Source organism: Oryctolagus cuniculus, chromosome 8, assembly GCF_964237555.1.
Source record: "Oryctolagus cuniculus chromosome 8, mOryCun1.1, whole genome shotgun sequence".
Classification (NCBI taxonomy): domain Eukaryota; kingdom Metazoa; phylum Chordata; class Mammalia; order Lagomorpha; family Leporidae; genus Oryctolagus; species Oryctolagus cuniculus.
Genome location: NC_091439.1, coordinates 87,473,936 through 87,496,363, shown reverse-complemented (window position 1 = coordinate 87,496,363; position 22,428 = coordinate 87,473,936). Strand labels below are relative to the sequence as shown.

Here is a 22,428-nt window from a genome sequence, read left to right as displayed (position 1 = left end):
CACTGTGTTCATGAAAAGACATTTGTTGGTCTTAAGTTGTTTTTAAGACTTATTTGAAAGAGTTAGAAAAAGGAGAGAGAGAGGGAGAGAGAGAGTGCGCTTCCATCTGCTGGTTCACTCCCTAAATGGCCACAACAGGCAGGGCTGGGCCAAGCCATAGCAAGGAACCAGGAGCTTCTTCTGCCTCCTACGTGTGTAGAGGGGCCCAAGCACCTGGGCCGTCTTCCCAGGCGCATTAGCAGGGAGCTGTATCTGAAGTAAAGCAGCTGGGACTTGAACCGGTGCCCATATGGGACACGGGCCCTGCAGATGGTGGGTTTACTGGTTGCATCACAGTGCCAGCCCCTATTGGTATTAATTCGATATATGAAACTTACAAGAATTTTTAGCATCCTGGCTCTGTTAGTGTTGGCTACATGCATCTTTGAAAAGAACAAGCTGAGTACATTTCTGAAGTATTATCTAAGCAGTGTAGCAGTGTTGTGATGTGACCAGCTTTCCAAAATATTTATTGTGTTCTCTCTGATTAATAAAAAAAAAAAGGATGCAGATTGTTTAGGAAGCACAGAAAAGCAAAAAGAACAAAACTCAATCTAACTTCTGAATAGTGAACCCTTGTGTATCAGAGTGAATATTTGCGCTTTCAAAGTAGTCTCCCCAGAATGCTGTATCGTAGTCCAACAATCTGTGCTTTCACAGAGCCTTTGCAAGAATCCTTTCACAGATTTACCAATGCATTCTTCAGAACATCCCTGCTGGGACAAATTGTTGTCCTTGAAGGAGATTGAATTTTTCACAACAACTCATGGGCATGTAGGAGTCACGTACGTAGACTTTACAAAATTGACCGGACAAAAGAAGCGCCATTACAATAGATTTATAGGATCCCAAGGGAACTACTTTAAGAGCATAATAGTCTTTGCTCAATTTTTTTTAACATTACAGTTAGCCTACATTTGTGTTATACATAAAATCTAAAGATGTTTATAGCAAGTTTTATTATCTTTTTTTAGGTATAATACTACTACCACCATAGAATACAGTAGCACAATGTTGAAAGGGAAAGTTGAGAATGATTATAGAGAATGTTAATTCTTCTATCCCATCACATAACATCCATTACTGGAGTCAACAATCTATTGAAAAATAGAGTTGAATGTAACATCCAAGAAGAGCCATTTCTCAACTGTGTTTTTTGCCATCATTAAGGCCCATTGCACCAAGAGGCATTTGTCAAAAAAGAATTCCATGAACAAACAAATTTGAAAAGGTTTGATATTTGTGTATTAAAGATTCTAAAGTTTGAATAAATCCTACAGTTTAAAAAATTTTAATTTAAAATTTTACTTAATTCCATTTTCTCCAAACTTATGTGAAATGATACATTTCACACAATACTTTTCTAATCTATTATGTATTAATACTCTAGACTACACAGCCTGGGTTTCTAACTTCAAGTATATTTTTCAGTTTTTAATTTCAAAAAAAACTCTTGCATTTCTCCCTCTTACAGGTTTATCAGGTATGATTTATTTTCTTAAGTTTTTCAAAGATTTTTTTCAGTATTAAGATTATATTCCAGAGGCCAGAGTGGAGGCATAGTGGGTCAAGTCACCACTTTTAATGCCTCCATCCCAAGTTGGAGAGCCAATTCTAGTCTCAACAGGTCTGCTTCCAATGCAGCTCCCTCCTAGTGCACCTGGGAAGGCGGCAGCAGATGAGCCCAGTACTTGGGCCCCTACACCCACATGGGAGACCTGGATGGAGTTACGGGCTCCTGGCTTCAGCCTGGCCCAGCCCCTGCTGTTATGGCCATTTGGGAAGTGAACCAGCAGATGGAAGGTCTCTTTCTCATTCTGTGTCTGTCTGTCTGTCTGTCTCTCTCATCACTATGCCATTCAAATTTAAAAATTAAACACTAGATTCCAAAAGAGCTCTCATAAAGAATAGAAGATTGTTCTTTATTTTTCTAGAAGTAGGAATAAAGAATGGATTTTGTAGAGGCATATTTTAGCTCAGTAGGACTAAGAACTTAAACCTTAGCGCTATCTCAGGAGGAATTAGCTGCCTTGTTACAGTCAGCCTCCCATCTCAAGTGGTGGTGAAAATCAGGCTACCTCACTCTTCCTGGAGAGTGGTGTAAAGAGAAACCTGTGTTGGTGGGTTATGATGAGCTTATCATTCCCAACGTGGATGATTCTGCACATACTTTGAAACCCTGAGAACCAAGATGCCATATAAGTGAAAAGTATTATTCCCAGAAGCCACCGGTTTTGTGATCTGTTTTGTTCTTGGAAGGTGACACTTTCACTCAGGAGGAAATGGAGAAAAATGCCGTGCAGTATGTGCATGACGGCTCCTCCGCCCAGGAAGACAGCATGGAGATCTCAGTCACAGATGGCCTCGCAGCCATGACGTTGGAAGTGAGAGTGGAGGTGTCACCGTCCGAGGCCCGAAGACCTCAGCTGGCCGCAGCTTCCTCTCTGAGCATTACCGTTGCTAGTCAACGAACAGCTGTGATCACCAGGGCGCACCTTGCATACGTGGTAAGCTATGACACCTGCTCTTCCTGTTCTTGATGGCCCCCTACAGCTGGGTTGACTAGAGGGCAGTTCTAGGTCTGAATATTCAGGGCAGCAGGGAGAGGGCCGTGTGTCCCCATCTTCCCTACAGTTTGGTTTTTAGAGGCAGTCACACTGTTGATTCTGTCCTCTCCCAGCATCTCTGGAGCCTGGAATTGAATGAACACAGTGTGATGGAACACAGTGAGGATTTGTAGGGGTGGGTATTTGTCGACCAGAAACAACCCCACATGCCCATTGTCTAAGTGCCATTCATAATTTTTCCAATAGGAATATCCGGGAAAGAGCATTCTGGGGGAACTTGCTGGCCAGTGACTAGTGGATGAAAGTGTCTCATAGTCCCCTAAGACAAATCCCGCTTTTCATCAGCACCCTTTTTGGCATTACTTTCTGCAGATTGCCTAGGCAGAATCCCTGGCTCCTCCCCTACCTCATGCCCCAGGAGAAGCACTGTGGGTAGGGAACCAGGAGGAGACTCTGGGCACTGGAGTCTCTTCTCCCATCTGGCTCTACCTTGGGAAGTGATCCTAGGTGATGAAAGTCATCTTTCTTTGATTCTACCTCTGGAGCTAAGGATAATAAGTAATTTTATTTTGCATTTACAGATATTGTAAACAGGTATGTATTCTCTGTGTAAATAAAACAACCGGTAGTTTTTACAGTGCCTTGAAAGGAAGAGTAATTATCTGAATGGTAATCATCCTTAGTGTTGAATTTTTCTCAGTAACATTAAAATTTCAACCAATGACCATTGCCCCCCCTTCCTTTCTTTTAGCACTATATAGTTTTAAGCAACCTTTTTCTAGACTGAAGGCTTTCATTTTAAAATCTGGTCCTGAACAGTAGCATTTGAGATAAAGAATCAGCCTGGGAACAATTGCTTTTATACAGATTTTTCCCTCAAATTGTCTTTTTTTTTAAATTATGAGAAACTGAGTTTCACCTTGATTTTTCTCGTGAGTCTACTCAAGTTTCAGAATAACTTTGATTTTTTTTAATTCACAAATGATTTTTACCATAGGTTATGGTCTTTTAATCTTATGAAACTCATGAATTCATAAAAATGTATGAATTCAGGTTCAATCAATAGATCACCGAGGCCTGAAAAATGTGTGACAGACCAAAATAGCACTCTAGGAGCAGTTCCTAGCCATTAACTGCATATTATAAGCTGCATATCAAAATGTAAGCCCATTGGTGACTGAACATGTATTTGCAGAAATTGATTGAATGTGAATTTACCCACCAGAGCAGAAAGACTCCAAAAGAACTATTTAGCCTGCTAAAAGCATGCATATATTTTAAAGACTTAGCTATATTATATGCTAACTTTCTCTGAGGGTTGTGGAAGAATTTTATGCTTACTGTCACAGGAGAATTTTTTCAGATATGCATAGTTACTGAGTTTTCATGAACATTCAGAGGAGCTGGGAAAGCCATGTGCAATCCGAGACTGCAATGGGGCAGGGCACAGAGGGCACACAGGGAGAGGAGCAGGTGAGTCTGGTCTCAGTATCTTTAAGGGGAAGACAGTGATAGGATCTGGGAAGAAACAAAAGGCAGAAATGAGATTCTTCCTGCTTTGCTTCTTAACAGTGTTTTATAAACACTGTTTGCTATGCATTGCAGGGAAACAAGCCTGGGAGAGAGCATGGGTGCTGGGGTTAGCACGGATGTGTTTTAATCTAACCTCAGCACTTACTGCCACAAGGAGCCTTGACAATTGTTTCAACTCTCTAGGCCTCAATTTTCTTGTCTGTAATATGGGGGGGAAGGGAGGAGATGAAAAATACAACTAATTTTAAGAAGTTAATAGCATCTCTATGAATCAACCAAAAATAAAATAATGAAATAATGCAAAACTATGATAACACAACATCATTACATATCACCTGTCTAGGAATAAATGTAAAAAAAAAAAGTGTGACTTCTAGAGATCGATGCTATGATTGGTTATGTGAAAAATTCAAAAGACTCTCTTGACAAGATACTGGAAATAAAGGGAAAATTTGCTGAGAGACCAGACATAAGGTCAACAAACAGCACTGGCCTTGGTATTCACCAGCAAAAAAATTAGCCAATAAATATAAATAAAAAGATGATACCATTTAAAATAGTATTACAGAAAATCATGTCCCATGGACTACATCTAACAACAGCAGGCAGTACTTCTACAGGGAATATTATACACGTCAGTGACAAACACCAAACTTCTGAGATTTACATATTCATGTGCCGAAATATTTAATATTGAAAAAATATCAGTTCTCCCATAAAAGGACCTTTCAATCCAGTTCACTTCCAATCAAAAGCCCAGTTGGTAAACTATCTCTGAAATACGTAAGAACGAAGGGCTACAATTCTTCAAAAGCATAATCAGAGGGCAGGAAGACTTGCCCGACCAGCTATCAGGATTTAGTATAAACCCACGGTGTTTGAAACAGTTCACAGTCTAAAACCAACCTAATAGGGTATGCTAATAGAAAAACAGGAAAGCCAGATCAGTGACAACAGAGGAACTGCTTATAACATGGAACTGCACAAAGTGATCATTCTCAGGTTGATAAAGGCATCTGTAGCCTGCCTTCAAAGCCCACACAGATACCAACCCCACATGGATCAAGTACAAGGTCATAAGTAAAAGGGTACAGTCATCTTTAGGATGTATGTAAGTATTTTCGTGGTATTAGGAAAGGAAATACTTTATTAAACTAGAAACCAGTGCTAACAATAAAAAGAAAGATTAAAAAATTTGACTATCTTAATATTAAATTTACATTCATCAAAATAATAAAAGCTGAAAGCAGGCATGTCACAAATAAAAAAGGATATTTGCAGCACATATGAAGGTACTTCAAAAAGTTCTTGGAAAATTAAATTAAAAGATAAGTTTATTTTCATGCAAAAAATTAAAATTGCATATCCAAGGAAGATTCCAAAGTTCACTGTGCACATTTTGAAAAAAAAAAAAAAACCCTATGCATGGAGCTTAAAGTTCTTGCACTAAAATAAACTTTTCATTCCATTTCCCATAAACTTTTTGGAGCACCCTTATAGAAACAAAAATTGCAAAGAAAATGTAAAGAATGCCTACAGATCAAGGAGAAAAAGATAATCCAATAGAAAAACAAGCAAGAGACATGAGTGAGGATTTCACAGAAGAGGAGTCCATATGGTCCATCAACTATGGAGGGATCCTTGCCTATGTTATCGCTCAGAGAAAGCACATGAAGTCTTTACCATTTTATAACTAGTGTTGGAGAGGAAATGAATCTACAGGAGATTTTTTTTTTTTACTTTGCTTGTGGGAGTTTAAACTGGGTCAACCACTTTGGGAAAGAACTTGGCATTGTCTTCTGAGGACGAACAGTCATACACCCAACCATTCTATGGCTAGATTCCTGTCCAAGAGAGACTTCCACATATACACTAAGAACATGCATGAGAATGTTTACTGCAGTACTATTTGTAATAGTGAAAATATTGAACAAGCCAAGTGTCTGTCAACAAGATAAGAGATAACCCTATGGTGTATTTACTCTGTAGAATATTAGCCTCGTGGTAGGTAAATTACAGATATAAACAATAATAAGGATAGATCTTCAGCAGTCTGCTGTTGAGGAAAAAGAAAAAGAAATCCCCCAAGAGAAGTCTAACTCTACTTTTGTTAAGTTTATGTAAAATGCCAAAATACAATTTGCAGTAATATATCAAATTATATTAAGAGATTCGATGAAATGAAAAACAAGATTCATGGTGATGGCAGCCCCAGGGACAGAATGAAGGAAAAGCACATTAATTAAGTATTTGTTATCAAAATTCTTGCCTTGTATTGAATGATGGGTTAATGACTATATACGTGGTTCAAGGAAGATACAAATATGAATCAATACCAAAGGAATAAGAAAGAGAGAAGACCAGTTGCATGAGAGCCAGGTCTATTTCTTATATACTTTTATATGCCCACAATATCTTGGAGATCCTAAAATGGTGATTTTCTTTAAATTATGGCAGGGTATTTTCATGGGTAAAAATGTGTCTAACAGATTTCCCACTTTTTTACCCCCAATAATCATTTGAGATCTGAAAGAAGATTTGTTTGACATAAAATAATCATTTATTTGCCAAATGTGCCAGTGTGGAATTGGAAGCTATTCATGCCAATCAGGGGCCAGGAACTCTGTCCCTCCCAGAAGATAAAACCATCAAACTCAGATGGCTTTTGAAACTCAGGCTCCGAGGGAGCTCGCAGTTAAACTAGGAAATACTCTTTTGGAAGTCTGCATGTTGTATTTGGTAACTCATATGGAGAAATAGAGAAACTTGAAAAGAATATGCATTTAGGGGACATTTTCTGAAGTCCTGCAGCTTCAATGACTTTTAGTTCCCTCTTGCCAGTGTCAAGTGATGTGAGGAAATTCTGTGATCTTGCTTTGTGACTCCACACACATCAAACGGCCCTGGGGATAATGGAAGCAGACTGAAGACTACTATCCCTAGCCCGCCATGGGCGTTCCTGATCCAGTTACTCTCCTAACTCTCTGGCATCGCCGTGCAAACCCACATTTGAACATATGGCTAACTGTGCAACATTCATTTTCTCCGTTGCTGTGGAAAAGTGTAGAGTACCCCCAGGATCACAATCCAGTGCTCCAAAAGATGGATGACTTGGGGAAACTTTCCAAGACATTGCCTGCCTTCTAGATATTTCCAAAAATATTCTTGAAGAAAGAGGAAATTGTCCATTAAAATGCTCAGTAGAAACACAGAAAGTCAATTTTATTTCTCAATAAATAACACAGGAGGCAGCTCAGCTATAGTTTCAGTCCTGATAGAATGGAATCCCTAAGACTTCATGAATTCTTTGGTGAATTCCACATTTATACATATTAAAATGAGTCATTGACTGAGTGAAATGAGTTCTTTCTGTTTCACAGAATTTTACCATTGTGTGGTGTATCAGGTGTTCCAGTGGAACCTTAGTTGTTTCTGAAACTCCGGAAGAATGCTGTATTTCTGTGTATGAATGACTTAACAATTGACTGGGTTTGTTCTTCACTAGATGTTTGTAAAGATACAAACCACATAACCGTGTGATTATAGTAACAATAGGTCCCACACCTCAAGTGCATTTCCCCACTGCTGTCTTGAGCTGTTCTTGGAAGCAGACCTTATGAGAGGGGTGTTTGGGAGGAATAAACACTGGCATTTTCATGCAATCTGCAATGGTGTTGCTTTATGACAAAAGGGAAAGGGACTTTTCTACTTAACAGAGAAGGAAGTTCCTGTGGACGTTTTGGTACTGGAAGTATTTATTCCTAAAATGTGCATTTATGTCTTAACTCATATTTGCCTCGCTAGGATGATTCTTCACCTGATTCTGAGATCTGGATTCAGTTACGTTCTCTGCCCATGTATGGCTCTCTCTTAAAAACCTCAGGACCTGAGGTGGAAGAACTCTCAGAGACTTCCAATTTCACAATGGAAGACATCAACAATAAGAACATCAGGTACACTGCCACTTTGTGTTATTTGACAGGACTTTTTTAAAAAAACTGTGTTAAGATATTTAAGCAACTGGTTGCACCTGCTTAAGAGAATATATTGTTTCTGGCCCCATTCCTCCTTTTCACTTTTTTCATGAACAATTGTTTACATTTATATGAGGTGAACACATTGCATGTATTTCATATTTACAGATGCAGGCACCCATTCTCCCTGGCTTGTTGGTGCGGCTCATTCCTGTGGTTCTTTTTCTGGCCTTCACAGGTACTCGGCTGTGTTTGAGACAGATGGCCGTCTGGTTACTGACAGCTTCCAGTTTTCCGTGTCTGATGCAGACCACAACCATCTGGACAATCAGATGTTCACCATCCTGATCACCCCTGCTGAGAATCCACCCCCAGTCATTGCTTTTGCTGACCTCATCACGGTAAACAGTTCTCAGGTCAACAGACAGGGGACATTATAGAGAGCTGGAATCTGGTGATGGAAATAAAGGCTTTTGCCTAACTTGGCTGCCAAGTTCTTCCTCCAGGCTATCTAGGCAATGGTATCAAGATACGTGTGGTTGGCCAGCGCCACGGCTCAATAGGCTAATCCTCTGCCTGCGGCGCCGGCACCCCGTGTTCTAGTCCCAGTCGGGGCACTGGATCCTGTCCCAGTTGCTCCTCTTCCAGTCCAGCTCTCTGCTGTGGCCTGGGAAGGCAGTGGAGGATGGCCCAAGTGCTTGGGCCCTGCACCCCATGGGAGACCAGGAGAAGCACCTGGCTCCTGGCTTCGGGTCAGCGTGGTGCGCTGGCCGCAGCGGCCATTGTGGGGTGAACCAACAGAAAAGGAAGACCTTTCTCTCTGTCTCTCTCTCTCACTGTCCACTCTGCCTGTCAACAACAACAACAAAAAAAGATACGTGTGGCTTCCAAACATGGATTTTTCAAAAAGTATAAAAATAAGTATATGCAGAGATGAAGTCATTATAGCCACATTAGTCAGTCAACAAAGACTTATGTGGTACACACTATGCTAGACTCTGTTAGTATATATTTCTTATATAATTTGAGAGGCAGGAGCCTGCCCTTGTGGCCTAGTGAGCTAAGGAACCACCTGCAATGCTGCAATCTCCTAATGGAGTACCAGTTCAAGTCCCAGCCGCTCCACTTTCAATCCAGCTCCCTGCTAATGTGCCTGGGAAATCAGCAGAGGATGGCCCAAGGGCTTCTATCCCTGCCACCCATGCAACAAGACCCAGATGGAGTTCCTGGCTTCTGCCTTCCGTCTAGACCCAGCCCTAGCCATTGTGACCATGGGGAGAGTGAACCAGTGAATAGAAGATATCTCCATCCCACCCCCCAGTCACTCTCCCCTTCAAAAAAAAAAAAAAATAATCTGAGAGAGAGAGAAATGGAGAACTCCCATTTGCTGGTTCACTCCCCAAATGCCTACAGTGGGTCCCAGCTGGAACTGAAGTCGGGAGCCATGAACTCAATCAGGTCTAACAAGTGGGTCCTAGGAACCTTGTCACTTGGGTTATCACCAGATACCTCCCAGGGTCTACACTGGCCTGAAGCAGGAGTGAGGAAAGGAGCCAGATGTCGAATCCAGAGTGTAGAAGTAGAATTATAATGTGTCTTTGAAGAATTTATAAGCTAATACTGATTGACAGTAACTAAGACATGGACAGTGCCCCCCAAACACTCTTTAATTCAAACCAATACTTATCACTATAAACAATATTGACAGGATATTGAGGAGAGGGGTGGATAATATAGTATATCTTGATCATTGATGCTACCTAGACATGAGTTCAGGTGCCAATGTTGTTACCTAATAACTGGCTGACTTTGGACCCAAGGATTTAATCTTTCTTAGCTATAGTCTCTTCTTTAAAATACTAATATTCCTACTACATAAAGGATTTCTCTGAGTTAAAAAATAGCACGAAACCCCTAGCACAGTGCCTGGTTCATGGAATGGATTCCATAAAAGTTCGTTGATTTTTTTCTTCTTCCTGCTCTTCATACACACCACAGTGCTAAAAGTCCAAGCGTTTTTCAGGCTTTGGCAGGCAGCTGAATATACATGAAACTCTGAGCTGTTTCTACATGGTTCTGCTAGGCCCCTGATTTTTCCATTTCCACATCTTGCAAAAGCCACTTGCGCTGTCCCCCTTCCCAGACTCAGGGCAACGGTCTGCTTAGTCACTTCCAGACCTTACTACAGTTAGCCAAGCGTTGTCCCAAGTGAAATGACTTGACCGCTTCCAGCAGGCCAGTGAGAAATACCAGGCACTGCTTGCAGAGTTAGTGTATGAAACAGAGCCCTCAGGGAAAAAGGTAGTTTGAGTGACTGCTTTTACTTAGATGGATTTATTGCCCTCTTTGATGTTAGGATAAGCACTAGCATTCAGGTGTGGTGAATCCTTTCTTCCCATGTCCGTATAAATGTGCACTATAAAGGAGTGGGTGGGACTTTGATTCTCTGGGTGGGAATGCTGTGTTGGACAGTCACCTTGCCAGTGTGCACAGGAGGACTGGATCAATCATTCTCGAGCTGTGGGCTTTTGAATGTTGATGGGGAGGCAAGGCAGCATCCTGTCGCGCACCTGCAGCGAGGTGGCTGATTGGAATGGGCCGGAGCTGCTTTATAAGCAGATCCATCATTGAATGAAGCGCAGCTTTGAAGGGAGACACGGAAGTCATCGTGCCTGAGTGTAGCTTGCAGAGGCACTGAAAGATTGCACATTCCTCATCTCGTCCGTGGAGGATCTGCCTCCTACAGAAGTGGAACTCATGCCCAAAGGTCATGCAGGTGGCACTTTGCAACCCAGGTCTGTTCTACTGCAGTTCTGAGCAACCGCCCAAGGACTCCCTGTGTTCTTTTCTCTCCTAGGTTGAGGAGGGAGGGAGAGCCCCCCTCTCATTTCACCATTTCTTTGCCACTGATGATCAGGACAACCTCCAAGGAGATGCTGTCATTAAACTAAGTGCCTTGCCCAAATACGGCTGCATTGAGAACACAGGCACAGGTACCAGCCGGGGCTTGGCTGTTCCATTATTCAGGAGCTGGGAAGACAGGAGGGTGAGGGAAGGTCTTTAGGTCTAAATAGACCTGGAGATGGGAAACCATGGAGGAAAGGAACCATTTCAAAGAAATGGAAGGGGGTGGGGGAGGGAGGGAGGGAGGAAAGAAGGAAGGGAAGGAGGGAGGGAGGGAGGGTTTCACTCATTCAACAAAAATGTATCCAGTGTTTTCTGTGTTCTGTGCACTTTTTAAAGCACTAGGGATATATCAGTAAACAAAACAGACAACAGTATTTAGCTTATGGTTGCTTAGATCCTGGCTTTGGGAGTAGAGGACACATAAATAAAAGATTCAATACTTGGGAAACTTTCTCAGATATTAGAAGGTAAATAGCTGCTATGGAAAAAAATAGAGCCTGGAAAAAAATAGAGCCTGGTAAGGAGGAGCCAGCAAGGGGGTGGAGGGGCTTGTGGCTCACACTCAGAACTGAGTGTCGGGGAAATACAATTCCTGCCCCGGCTGAGGAAGCTGCAGTTTACCTGAACCACAGCTTGTGCCTGAGCTCCTTCCATGGAAATGACGTGAGTTGAAAAGCCTGCTTGTCTGTCTGTGACACCCTCTTCAGCAACCCCCCTCCTCCTGGTGGACCCCCTAGTGGGTATCACAGGATGGAGAGGCGAGAAGGCATAGATGGTCCCCAGTCCCCTGAGACTGCTGTGACTGGCAGTTGAGACAGCTCACGGCAGACCCCTGTGCTGCCCCTCTGCAGTGAGAGCCCTCAGCGCCAGCGCATGGCTCTGATCGGCGTGCAGCTAGCAGCTCCCATGGAGGTGTCGTGGGCTGCAGGTGTCTGGCCGGCATACTGCCTAGGAATTGCACCTGATTACTGCAAACTCATTTAGCCGTGGTCCTGTTCTCCTGTAGAAAGCCTTGAGTGTTCCCTATCTTATCTTTCAGTGTGCACTGAGGTTTGATGGTCGGGTATTAGGTTTGTTTCAACAAACACACGTGCAATACCTGGTGGATATAAAGATGAATAAGACACAGAACCTGCCTCACTCGAGTGGAGATGTGAATGAAGACAGAGAAATTACAGTAAATGACAAATGCCAAGCCAGATAAAGGAGCAAAGTGCTGACAGAGTACATAGAAGAAAGCAATTACTTTTGACTAGAAAAGCAGAAAAATCTGAGGAAGTCCTTGGAGTTGGCCATGGGCAGAGGAAGAGCATGGGCAAAGTGGGAAATCACAAAAGGGTGTTTGCCCCCAACCTTCTCTTCTCCCTGTGTGGCTTCATTTTTATTAAGCCTTCATAACACAGTTTCACGCTCATGTGAAGTGTGTGCAGGGCACAGATGCACCAGACAGAGAGGTGTCCCACAGCCCCAGAAGGCAGCTTTCTAGTGAGCCTCGGGCTCTCTGAAAAGTGGTTCTCAAACTTTCACGTGTACAAGAATCACCCAGAGGGCTTATGAAAGCACCGGGACCTGGGCAGCAATCTCAGGGATCCTGTTTTAGGAGATAGATGTGGTCTGTGAATTTGCATTCCTCACCAGCTTGCCCATGCCACTGCTGCTGGCCCGAGGACCACACTCAATAACGTTGGTGTAAACCTAGAAGCAAGGAAAAGGCATTAGGCATCAGAGGCAAAGCAACTGTACGTCAGCGAGGGACCCCACCCTTTGCTCCATGGGAGACACCGTTTTGCCTCTTTTTAGAGCTGAGTCCATTGTCTGTACATGAAACCAGCTACTTACCATCAGAGTCCAGCTATTCAGAACATCTTCTAAAAATCTGGTAGAAGAGCACTTTTGCTTTTAACCAACAAAAGAGAAGACACAGAATGACTGGATTTGCAAGGAGGCAACCTAATGACATGGACACTGCGTTCACTGAGGCACAAGCAGGACAGGATCCGCCTCCATCACCTCTGAGAGCAGCTCAGTGGGTAGTGGGTGATCCTGCTGACATTAAGTCATACGTAGGCCATTTCTTTTTTAAGAAGGCAGGAAAGCACATTGATAAGAATGATATACACTAAAAAAAGAAAAACAAACAAAAGGTGTGGAAGAGTGTGGTGCTTACAGCTGCAGGGACAGATTCACTTGTTGAATAGTTTGTTTTCCAATGATTTAAAATGAAGTGGTGCTATATTTGTGTGTATTTTTAGGCCTCATTTACTGAGGCTCTTTTTGGCTCTAAGAAGCTCCATTTCCCCTGTTGATAGTGGTCAGTGGAAGGAGAAAGTAAAAATTGAAAGAAGTTTAGCATTTCCTTCCAGAAACTGAACTCTATGTCCCAGGGATTACAGGATCACTGGCCACTTAGATCTCTCTACACTTCCACTATCCAAAGGAATCCAATCTGAGGGATACAGAAAAGTCATGCTATTGAAAAAAAAAAAAAAACACATCTTAAACTCTTCTTTCTAATAAATTGTTAATAAAATACTTTCCTTCCGAATATTTTTGTTGGGATGTCAACAAATGTGACCCTGTCTACAATTCAGTAGTTAATGGTCTTTTAATTTATGATCTATTCTTTGTAAAGGATCATGGAGAAGGGAGAGGAAAGCTTTCAGATCGGATGGCTACACTTTCCTTTGTTGTTTATACTCCGAGAATGTTGGAGGACGCAAAGATTTCCTTTATCTCCTCTCCCTAGAAGAAAATTGTAGAAACAATTTAACATCAATTAGAGAGACTCAGATTGGAATCAAGTAAAAGACAAAACATCCATCAATTCAACACTGCTGTATCTTCCTGTTGGCTCTGAATGGTACCCAAGCATCTCTGGGCCTGCATGTGTCCTGAGCACCACACGAGTCCTGGTGTGCTACCCCACAGGCTGGGCTCTGACCCATGTAGACCTTTGCTTAAGGAACTGGGAGGTAAAATGAAAACATGCTGGAGGAGAGGTGTCCTAGATAAAAAGGTGCACAGGTCACCTTGTCCTGTGTGAAGGAAGAATGTTACTCTTGCAGGACGGTCCCCGTAGATATCTTTGAAATTGGCTGGAGCTTAAGTAGAATTCTTACCTATTGTGTTCTTACTTGCCCCAAGACACATGATATCAAAAGATTCCTTTCCAAAAATGCACGGATTCTGTGCTGCATAAAGTAAGATTCCGAATGCTTTCCTAATTCTATATTAGCTGTTCTCTGGGTGATGGCAGGATAGATAGATCCATTTAAAGATGAAAAACAGGCAGTGTGGAAACTGGGACCTGACTCCCAGTCTTCCAGTTCTGGTTTGGCACTTTTCCCATTCTCCTAGGTGTATTCTCAGACACAGTAGGTTCATCTCGTTGAGAATGATGTTGTATTTTCTAGTTCATCTGAACAAGCAAGAACTGATGGATCGAGGTAAAGCTTCTCTCTTGATTTTCATGCAGGTGATCGTTTTGGCCCAGGAACTACCAGTGACCTAGAGGCATCGTTCCCTATCCAAGATGTCTTGGAAAATTCCATTTACTATTTCCAGAGTGTTCACGAAAGCATTGAGCCAACCCATGATATTTTTAGTTTTTATGTGAGTGATGGAACCAGTCGTTCAGAAACTCACAGCATCAACATCACCATTGAGGTAAAGACTTTGGCAGTTGGAAAAGTTGAGCTTTTGACCACGATATTCTGCTCTTAGAGAGCTTTCCTTATGCAGACTCCAAAGAAGATTGGATCTGACCTTCAATTTTAAAGATCAGTGTTAAAATATAACCTTGACCTTCAGGAAACCTACAGAGTTAAGATTGGCATTTGGGAAGGTCTTAGTTGGAAATCTGAATTTCCATTTCAGAGTAAAATGTATCCTTTCTATGTGAAAATAGTTTGTGAAAGTCAGAGAAGCTTGGCCAGTCACGTCTTGAGATCGAAACTAACGTGCTTATTTTTCTCTGCAATTACTGTGCTTGTTCTGCATGCATACTTGCCTTTTCTTATATTTTTAATGCATTTATTAAGTTAATTGTAACATCAAAGAAATCGATTCCTTCATGCTGTATCTGTTCTCATTTGAGCAAATACATAGGCTTTGCTCCACTACCCTTAGGGAGACAGTATAGCAAAAGATCAATCTGGGAATGGAATTACCCTCTGCCCTGGGAAAATAAAATGTATGGAAACCGCAGCACTCTTAAGGGACAGTGGGGAAGGGGGACTGGCACAGAGACAGGAACAGCTTTAGAAACCCAGGCTTTCAAATATGGTGTCCTCTTTGAGCTACTGTGATATGCTTTGGGTTTTCCAAGAGAGTTCTGGGTTCACGCAGTGTGCTGCCTTATCTCCCAGATATACCTGTGTTTGTCAAATCACACGTTCATATTTTGGGTGTAGAAGTTACAGGTCATGTACCTATGCAGAGCTTTTTACAATATTTTCATGAAAGCCCCAACTGCTTATCTTCAAGGGGACACTCGGTATGATTCACTCTGTTCTCAAATGAAACATTTCGGTTAGGAAGTAAAGGTAGTGACACATTAAACACTATTTTGATGGTGAAAGTTTCTGCAACAATGATACTTCTCTTGAATAATGTGCATTTTCTTTCTTCTTAAACCAATATCTGCATGGGACCTGATATTTCATGTTTTAATCAGAGAAGGAACGATGAGCCACCGAGAATGACCTTGCGGCCACTCAGCGTGCACCTGAGCTCAGGAGTGGTGATAAGCAATTCTTCTTTGAGCCTACAAGACCTGGACACTCCAGATAATGAGCTGATCTTTGTATTGACAAAGCTGCCTGACCACGGTAGGGCACACACTGCTATGGAAAGCTTCTTAATTGAGGTACCCAAAGGGTTGTTAGAATAAACACATTGATTTCAGTTGGTTATTCCTTTGCTTTTCCTGTATGTGGTCCATTATTTGCATCAAAGTGTAATCAAATTCACAGTTGGCTAATATTCTCTGGGGTCATGGTAGATACCAGTTGCTTAAAAAGCCCAAATCCTCAATGATTGGTGTCTCAAATTTTATTTCAGCTGTTATCCAGCTATGTAATCTGAAGCAAAGCAAATTTCCAAGCCAGCTCATCCTCTTCTCAGAGTGGGCATCATTACCTGGTAATACTGGGCCATCCATGCAGCCTCATAGGGGCATGCTAGACATTTCAGGAGGTGTGTCAATTGTGTATTTGGAAAGAAAGCACTTTCCTGTCTTAAACCAGAAACAAAAACCACTGTGTGGATCTTCTACCTGCTTTTCTAAGTGCCATTCTCCTGGTATCAGCCAATGCTCAAGAGCCCAGACGATGCATCTCAATCTGTCATAATGCTCACTGGTCCTTTAAAGATGAAACCCTTGCAGCTGACTGAGGGTGAATAGAAGAAAAGCTGTTGGTCATTGCATTTTTGATTGCCTTCAGTTCACTTTCACTTTCATTATTGAAGCACTTTAACCATCCCATTGAAGCACATGACCTTTGAAAACACAAATAAACCTCAGTCTGAAGATGCTTGGTGTCTTTCTGAACCTAAAATATATTCACAGCACCACTCGAGATGCCCTAAGAGAAAGGCAATGACTGAATCATGCTGTTTTCCCTTTGTAGCTGGGAAAGATAAGGTTTAGATAATAACGTGTTTGAATTCATGGAGGGAGAGGTGATATCTCATCTATTATATTACCACATCCATCTGCGTCTCCTTAAGATATTTCTAAGCAGGAAAAGTGGGCTTTGTCTTCTTTATTTGAAGATGAGGTAACAGGGCAGCACCCTATGCTTATACATAAAATATCAACTTCTCATCACCAAGAGCCTCCAAGGTACTTGACGTTCTACCCAGGCTCACCTTAGTTGACAAAATCAGTTGACAGTGCTTCAGTGTCGTACGCGAGTATATTACTGTTGTCTCATTATTTTTCTTTACTTACTTCCTCAGGTCATCTTCTGCGGAGACTTAGTGCTTCTGAGCCCCTAGAGAGTGGGATGGTTTTGGTCCAGGGCTCTTCCTTTACCTACCAGGATGTCCTGGCTGGGCTGATTGGATACCTGCTTAGCAACCCTGGAATGGCGGTGGATGAGTTCCAGTTCTCCCTCACTGATGGCCTGCATGTGGACATGGGGAGGATGGAGATCCACGTGGAGCTGCCTACCAGTGCTTCCCCCCACTTGGTTATCAACCGAGGCCTACAGCTCTCAGCAGGTACCACAGGGACAGAGGAGGGTGTCCATGGTTCTTCCACCCTCATTTCCTCTTTGGCCAGTGCACAGTCCTTCCTCCCATGGTGGTTCTGTGAGTAGATCTTAACTTGACTGGTCTGTACTTGTAAGCACTAGAGTTTTGGAGAACTGTTGTTTTAGGGACACTAAGAATTATGAGTGATAGGGGCAGATATTTGGCCTAATGGCTAGACACTTCTTGGGACAGTCACATTCCATATCACAGTCCATAGGTTCAAGTCTTGGCTCTGCTCCCAATTCCAGCTTCCTGCTAATGTATACCCTGGGAGGCAGCAGGTAATGGCTCGAGTACATGAGTCCCTTCCATCTACATAGGAGAACCAGATTGGGTTTCAGGCTGCTGGTTTTAGCCTTGCCCATCCTGGCTATTGATGGGCGTTTGGGGAGTTGAACTGTTGCTCCCCCTCTTCGTGGAGGAACGACACAGGACCCTGCGCTGTTCTTTCGTCTGCTCGGCCCTCCCCGGGTTTGCTGCTGGTTCTTCCCGGGTTGGCTACCGTCCCTCAACCTCCGTGGAAGGGCGGTTCCCCCTGGCCACATTCCCCACTTCCGCAGGGGAGCGGCACACCGCCGGCCGGCTCTCTCGGGGGCTGCACAGGTGTTCCTCTTAGATGTTCCTCATAGATGTTCCCGGTGCATGCCGTCTCTCTCCTCCTTTATAGTCCTCCTCCGCCAATCCTAACTCGGCTGCCCACACGCCGAGTACGCTGCTCTCCAATCAGGAGCAAGTCCTACAGTTTATTGGTTGAACTGGAGGCAGCTGGGTAGAAGCTGTTTTCTCCTCTCCCAGCGCCATATTGTAGGAGAGCAGATGCATAGAATAAGTCTTAATTCCAGTAACTTAGTCTAGTCCGAGCTGCTCCCCACAGAGGAGAGCAGATGCATAGAATAAGTCTTAATTCCAGTAACTTAGTCTAGTCCGAGCTGCTCCCCACAGATCCCCCTTTCTTTTTATTTTTTGGTGTTGATACGCGCCTGTCTTCGGTGTCCCGCGGCACACACTCTGCTCTACTTGCTAGAGTTGCCACAGGCTCTTACAAGTCCTATCAATCAGGAAAACCGAATCCGGGTCCTCTCTTCGCCATGTTGTGAGGAGGTTTTTAGGCGCTGATGCGTGCCTGTGTTCGGTGCCCTGCAGCGCATGCTCTGCTCTGCCCGCAGGGGCTTACAAAACCTATCAGGCAAACCGAATCCAAGCCTTCTCATTGCCTTTTTGTGGGGGAGACTTATTAGTGTTGGTTCGTGCCTATCTTCGGTGACCTGCAGCTCATACTCTGGTCGAGCTGCTTGCTGGCGCTTACCGCCTTAAATCAGGCAGACCGAATCCAAGCCTCCTAATTGTTGCATTGTGGGGAAGCTTTACTGATGTTAATTCGTGCCTGTCTTCGGTGACCTGCGGCGCATAAGCTGCTAGCCGCCCAGGTGCTCATCGCCTCACTAATCGGGCAGACCGAATCCAAGCTTTCTCATTGCCATGTTGAGGGGAGGCCTTATTTTTCTCTATTTCTCTATCTCCGGGCATTCCTATTTCTCCCATTTTACTTCTATCTTCCAGCATTCCTATTTCTCTTTTACTTCTAAACTTCTGTTTCTCTTATCCCTGCGGCTTCCCGGTGCCTCGCCCTGCCGGCAGCTTCACGGCTCCGCGCGGCTTCCCGGCGCCTCGCCCCGCCGGCGGGCTCCGCCCCGAGGCTGCTTCTCAGCGGCTCGCCCCGCGGGAGCTTCACGGCTCTGCGCGGCTTCCCGGCGCCTCACCCCGCCGGCGGGTTCCCGGCTCTGCGCGCACGCTCCGCGGTCTCCACGCACTTCGCGCCCGCACCACGGCCTCGCGCCAACGCCCCGTGCTCTCTCTGCACGCGGCGGCTTCCGCGAATGTTTCCGCCACCACCGGCATTCAGTCCAAGTTCCCCGGACTAACCTGGCGAATCCTGGCAGCCCACGTCTCTGCCTCTGGTTCCAGATCTTCGCCTCTTGCTCCCCGGGGTGACTTGAAGAATTCCAAGATGGCTTGGCCTGCACTCGCGGCTTCATCCTCCCTAACATTTTTCTCTACCCGGTGTGTTTCCTTAAGTTTTCTTCCAACAATATTCCTCCCTCATTTCTCCTGGCCTCTCCCCACAGTCCGTATCCGAGTCTAAGTTTCTTCTAGGTTTCACTTTCACTTTCAACCTGCAGTCCGTATCTAAGTTTCTTCTTGCTTTCACTTTAAATCCTAACTTCTTTCCCACAGTCCATATCCGAGTCCAAGCCTCCTCCAGGTTTCACTTTCGCTTTCAATCTCCTAGCTTCCCCGCCATAGTCCGCATCCGAGTCTATGAAAGCTTTCACTTTCGCTTTCAATCCTAACTTCTTTCTCACAGTCCATATCCGAGTCTCTGCCTAGGCTTTCAATAGCTTCTTCCGGCACCTTTTCCGTCCAGCTTTCCCCTAGGCTCTTTGCTAGTCTCTCTCTCCGGTATTTTCCTGCTTCTTCCCATTTCTTCCCTCCTAAGTTTCCTAATCCGTCCTAGGCTTCATATCCAAGCTAGGTTTCCTATCCGAGTCACGGCACCATTATGTTGCTCCCCCTCTTCGTGGAGGAACGACACAGGACCCTGCGCTGTTCTTTCGTCTGCTCGGCCCTCCCCGGGTTTGCTGCTGGTTCTTCCCGGGTTGGCTACCGTCCCTCAACCTCCGTGGAAGGGCGGTTCCCCCTGGCCACATTCCCCACTTCCGCAGGGGAGCGGCACACCGCCGGCCGGCTCTCTCGGGGGCTGCACAGGTGTTCCTCTTAGATGTTCCTCATAGATGTTCCCGGTGCATGCCGTCTCTCTCCTCCTTTATAGTCCTCCTCCGCCAATCCTAACTCGGCTGCCCACACGCCGAGTACGCTGCTCTCCAATCAGGAGCAAGTCCTACAGTTTATTGGTTGAACTGGAGGCAGCTGGGTAGAAGCTGTTTTCTCCTCTCCCAGCGCCATATTGTAGGAGAGCAGATGCATAGAATAAGTCTTAATTCCAGTAACTTAGTCTAGTCCGAGCTGCTCCCCACAGAGGAGAGCAGATGCATAGAATAAGTCTTAATTCCAGTAACTTAGTCTAGTCCGAGCTGCTCCCCACATTGAACCAGCAGGTGGAAGATCTGTCTGTCTCTCTGTCATTTAAAGTACATTTAAAAAAAAAAATCATTCATCCAGGAACTGAGAAGGCTTAATGCCTGGTACCTAGACCCAAGGAATGTGTAATAAGTTAGCTTCCAGTCTCCCAAACTCATTTGACGTCTCATCCAGTGGAAACGATGGGGAATGACCTCCTCTCTTGCCTTCTCTTCCAGGGTCTGTAGCACGCATCACAGAACAGCACTTGAAAGTGACAGATGCCGACTCAGATGACCTTCAGGTTATGTACATCATGAAAGAAGATCCTGGCACAGGGCACCTGCAGATGGTTAAACAAGACAACCTGCAGCAAATCTCTGTGAGAGGGCCCCTCCGAAGTTTCACACAGGCAGACATTAGCCAAGGTCAGCAAGTTCTCGTCTGCTGACCCAAACTTCACAGGTCCCACCCACCGTCCTGAACTCAGAGTCAAATGCCTGGTAGCCCATGGCGGTGAACTGTGCACTCTCTGCTTTCAATAAGAACTGAGTTACAGCTTCATTTATTCCCTTTTTTGTCACCTCATTTCCTTTTTTTTCTTTTCTCTTTTCTTTCCTTTCCATTCTTTTCTGTTCTTTTTTGTTTAAGTAAACCTGTCTTTCTTGGCTAAAATGTATTCATGATTTGACATAGCACTGATGAAATTTGGGCCTATTATGGAGGAAAAAGGTCATTTTGAATTGCTATGATGCTAAAAGTATGTTTGAGAGAAAAAAGAAAGATACGCATTGGGATGGATTAAGGTGAAAATTATGCCTTCCTTAGGTGAGCAATTTATATCTCTTTTGCACTCCCCAAAGAGCACAAGTTAATGAACTAAGCAAAATGGAAGGGCATAAATCGAAGCTGCCTGGGGGAATTTCATGGCTCATCCCTCCTCCAAGAAATGCTGATGTAACAGGCATCAGCGCTGGGTGCTACATGGGTGCTGTACTGTGCTTTCAGGGATAGAAGAGGGAAATGAAAGTTACATGTTGGGGGGCAAAGGTGGTCCAGAGCCATGAGATCCCATGCAGCCCTGTTGAGCTGTGGAAATCTGAGTGGCCCCCTAAGAAGCTGAGACAAAGCCTCCTGCCTCTGCAGGAAGCCCTAAGATTGACAACAGCTGAATTCTCAATGGCCCTTGATGTATTTTCCTTCTTATTATTTTTTTTTTAAAAAGATTTATTTATTTGAAAGGCAGAGTTACTGAGAAGGAGAGGCTGAGGCAGAGAAAGAGATCTTCTGTGTGCTGGTTCACTCCCCAAATGGCAGCAATAGCCAGGACTGAGCCAGGCTGAAACCAGGAGCCAGGAGCTTCATCCAGTTCACCCATGTGGGTGCAGCAACCCAAGGACTTGGGCCATCCTCCACTGCTTTCCCAGCACATTAGCAGGGAGCTGGATCAGGAGTGGAGCAGCCAGGTCTCAAACTGGCAGCCATGTGGGATGCCAGCACTGCAGGTGACAGCTTTACCTGCTATGCCACAGCCCTGGCCCCAGCCCTGGTTGTTCTTCAGTGGTGGAGGTGGAATAGCAAAGGGGAAGTCATAGCCTAATTTGTCCAGGGCTTGATGTCCCCCTTTGTAAAATGAGCCCAGACACCTCTTCCCAGGCATTTGGTTCCATTTACATCGAGAGGTTCCTATCACGGATGCTGGGACTTAACAAAAATGTAACACACTGTCCGTCTGCCTTTCCATTCTAGGATTGCTGTGTGGCGTTGACTTAGGTATCGCTTATTGGCTGCTTGGTAGTAGGCCATGTTGTTCCAGGCCCTGGGTGATGAGGAGTGAAGGGCTCTGGGCTGAGGCTGTGTGTCTCCAGTCCTCCTGTGTGCAGATATGATAGGGCCCTTCCAAAGGATGTGGGTGTGGTCACTGCACCTCCTACTTCCGGGATATGTTTCACGAGACCTTCCTAGAGGCTGGTTGACCTTTCAGAAAGGCTGAGCCTCAACTGTAAGAAATGTCATGGGGTGATTTTGTTATGAGGGGGTCTTTGGTTCTATGGAATTCAATAGGGAGACGA

The 22,428-nt window shown here is 44.3% G+C and overlaps 1 protein-coding gene across 3 annotated transcripts in view; it reads left to right on the top strand.

The window, feature by feature from the left end:
- FRAS1 (Fraser extracellular matrix complex subunit 1) overlaps positions 1–22,428 on the top strand; it is a 499,229-nt gene that overhangs the window by 378,229 nt on the left and 98,572 nt on the right. For all 3 annotated transcript variants that reach the window (XM_051820195.2, XM_051820194.2, XM_051820196.2), the window contains 8 exons: positions 2,299–2,546; positions 7,944–8,092; positions 8,352–8,514; positions 10,971–11,106; positions 14,496–14,686; positions 15,696–15,849; positions 16,982–17,245; positions 20,596–20,784. In XM_051820195.2, coding sequence (XP_051676155.2) covers positions 2,299–2,546; positions 7,944–8,092; positions 8,352–8,514; positions 10,971–11,106; positions 14,496–14,686; positions 15,696–15,849; positions 16,982–17,245; positions 20,596–20,784 — 1,494 coding nt within the window. The remainder of the gene's footprint in view (positions 1–2,298; positions 2,547–7,943; positions 8,093–8,351; positions 8,515–10,970; positions 11,107–14,495; positions 14,687–15,695; positions 15,850–16,981; positions 17,246–20,595; positions 20,785–22,428) is intronic.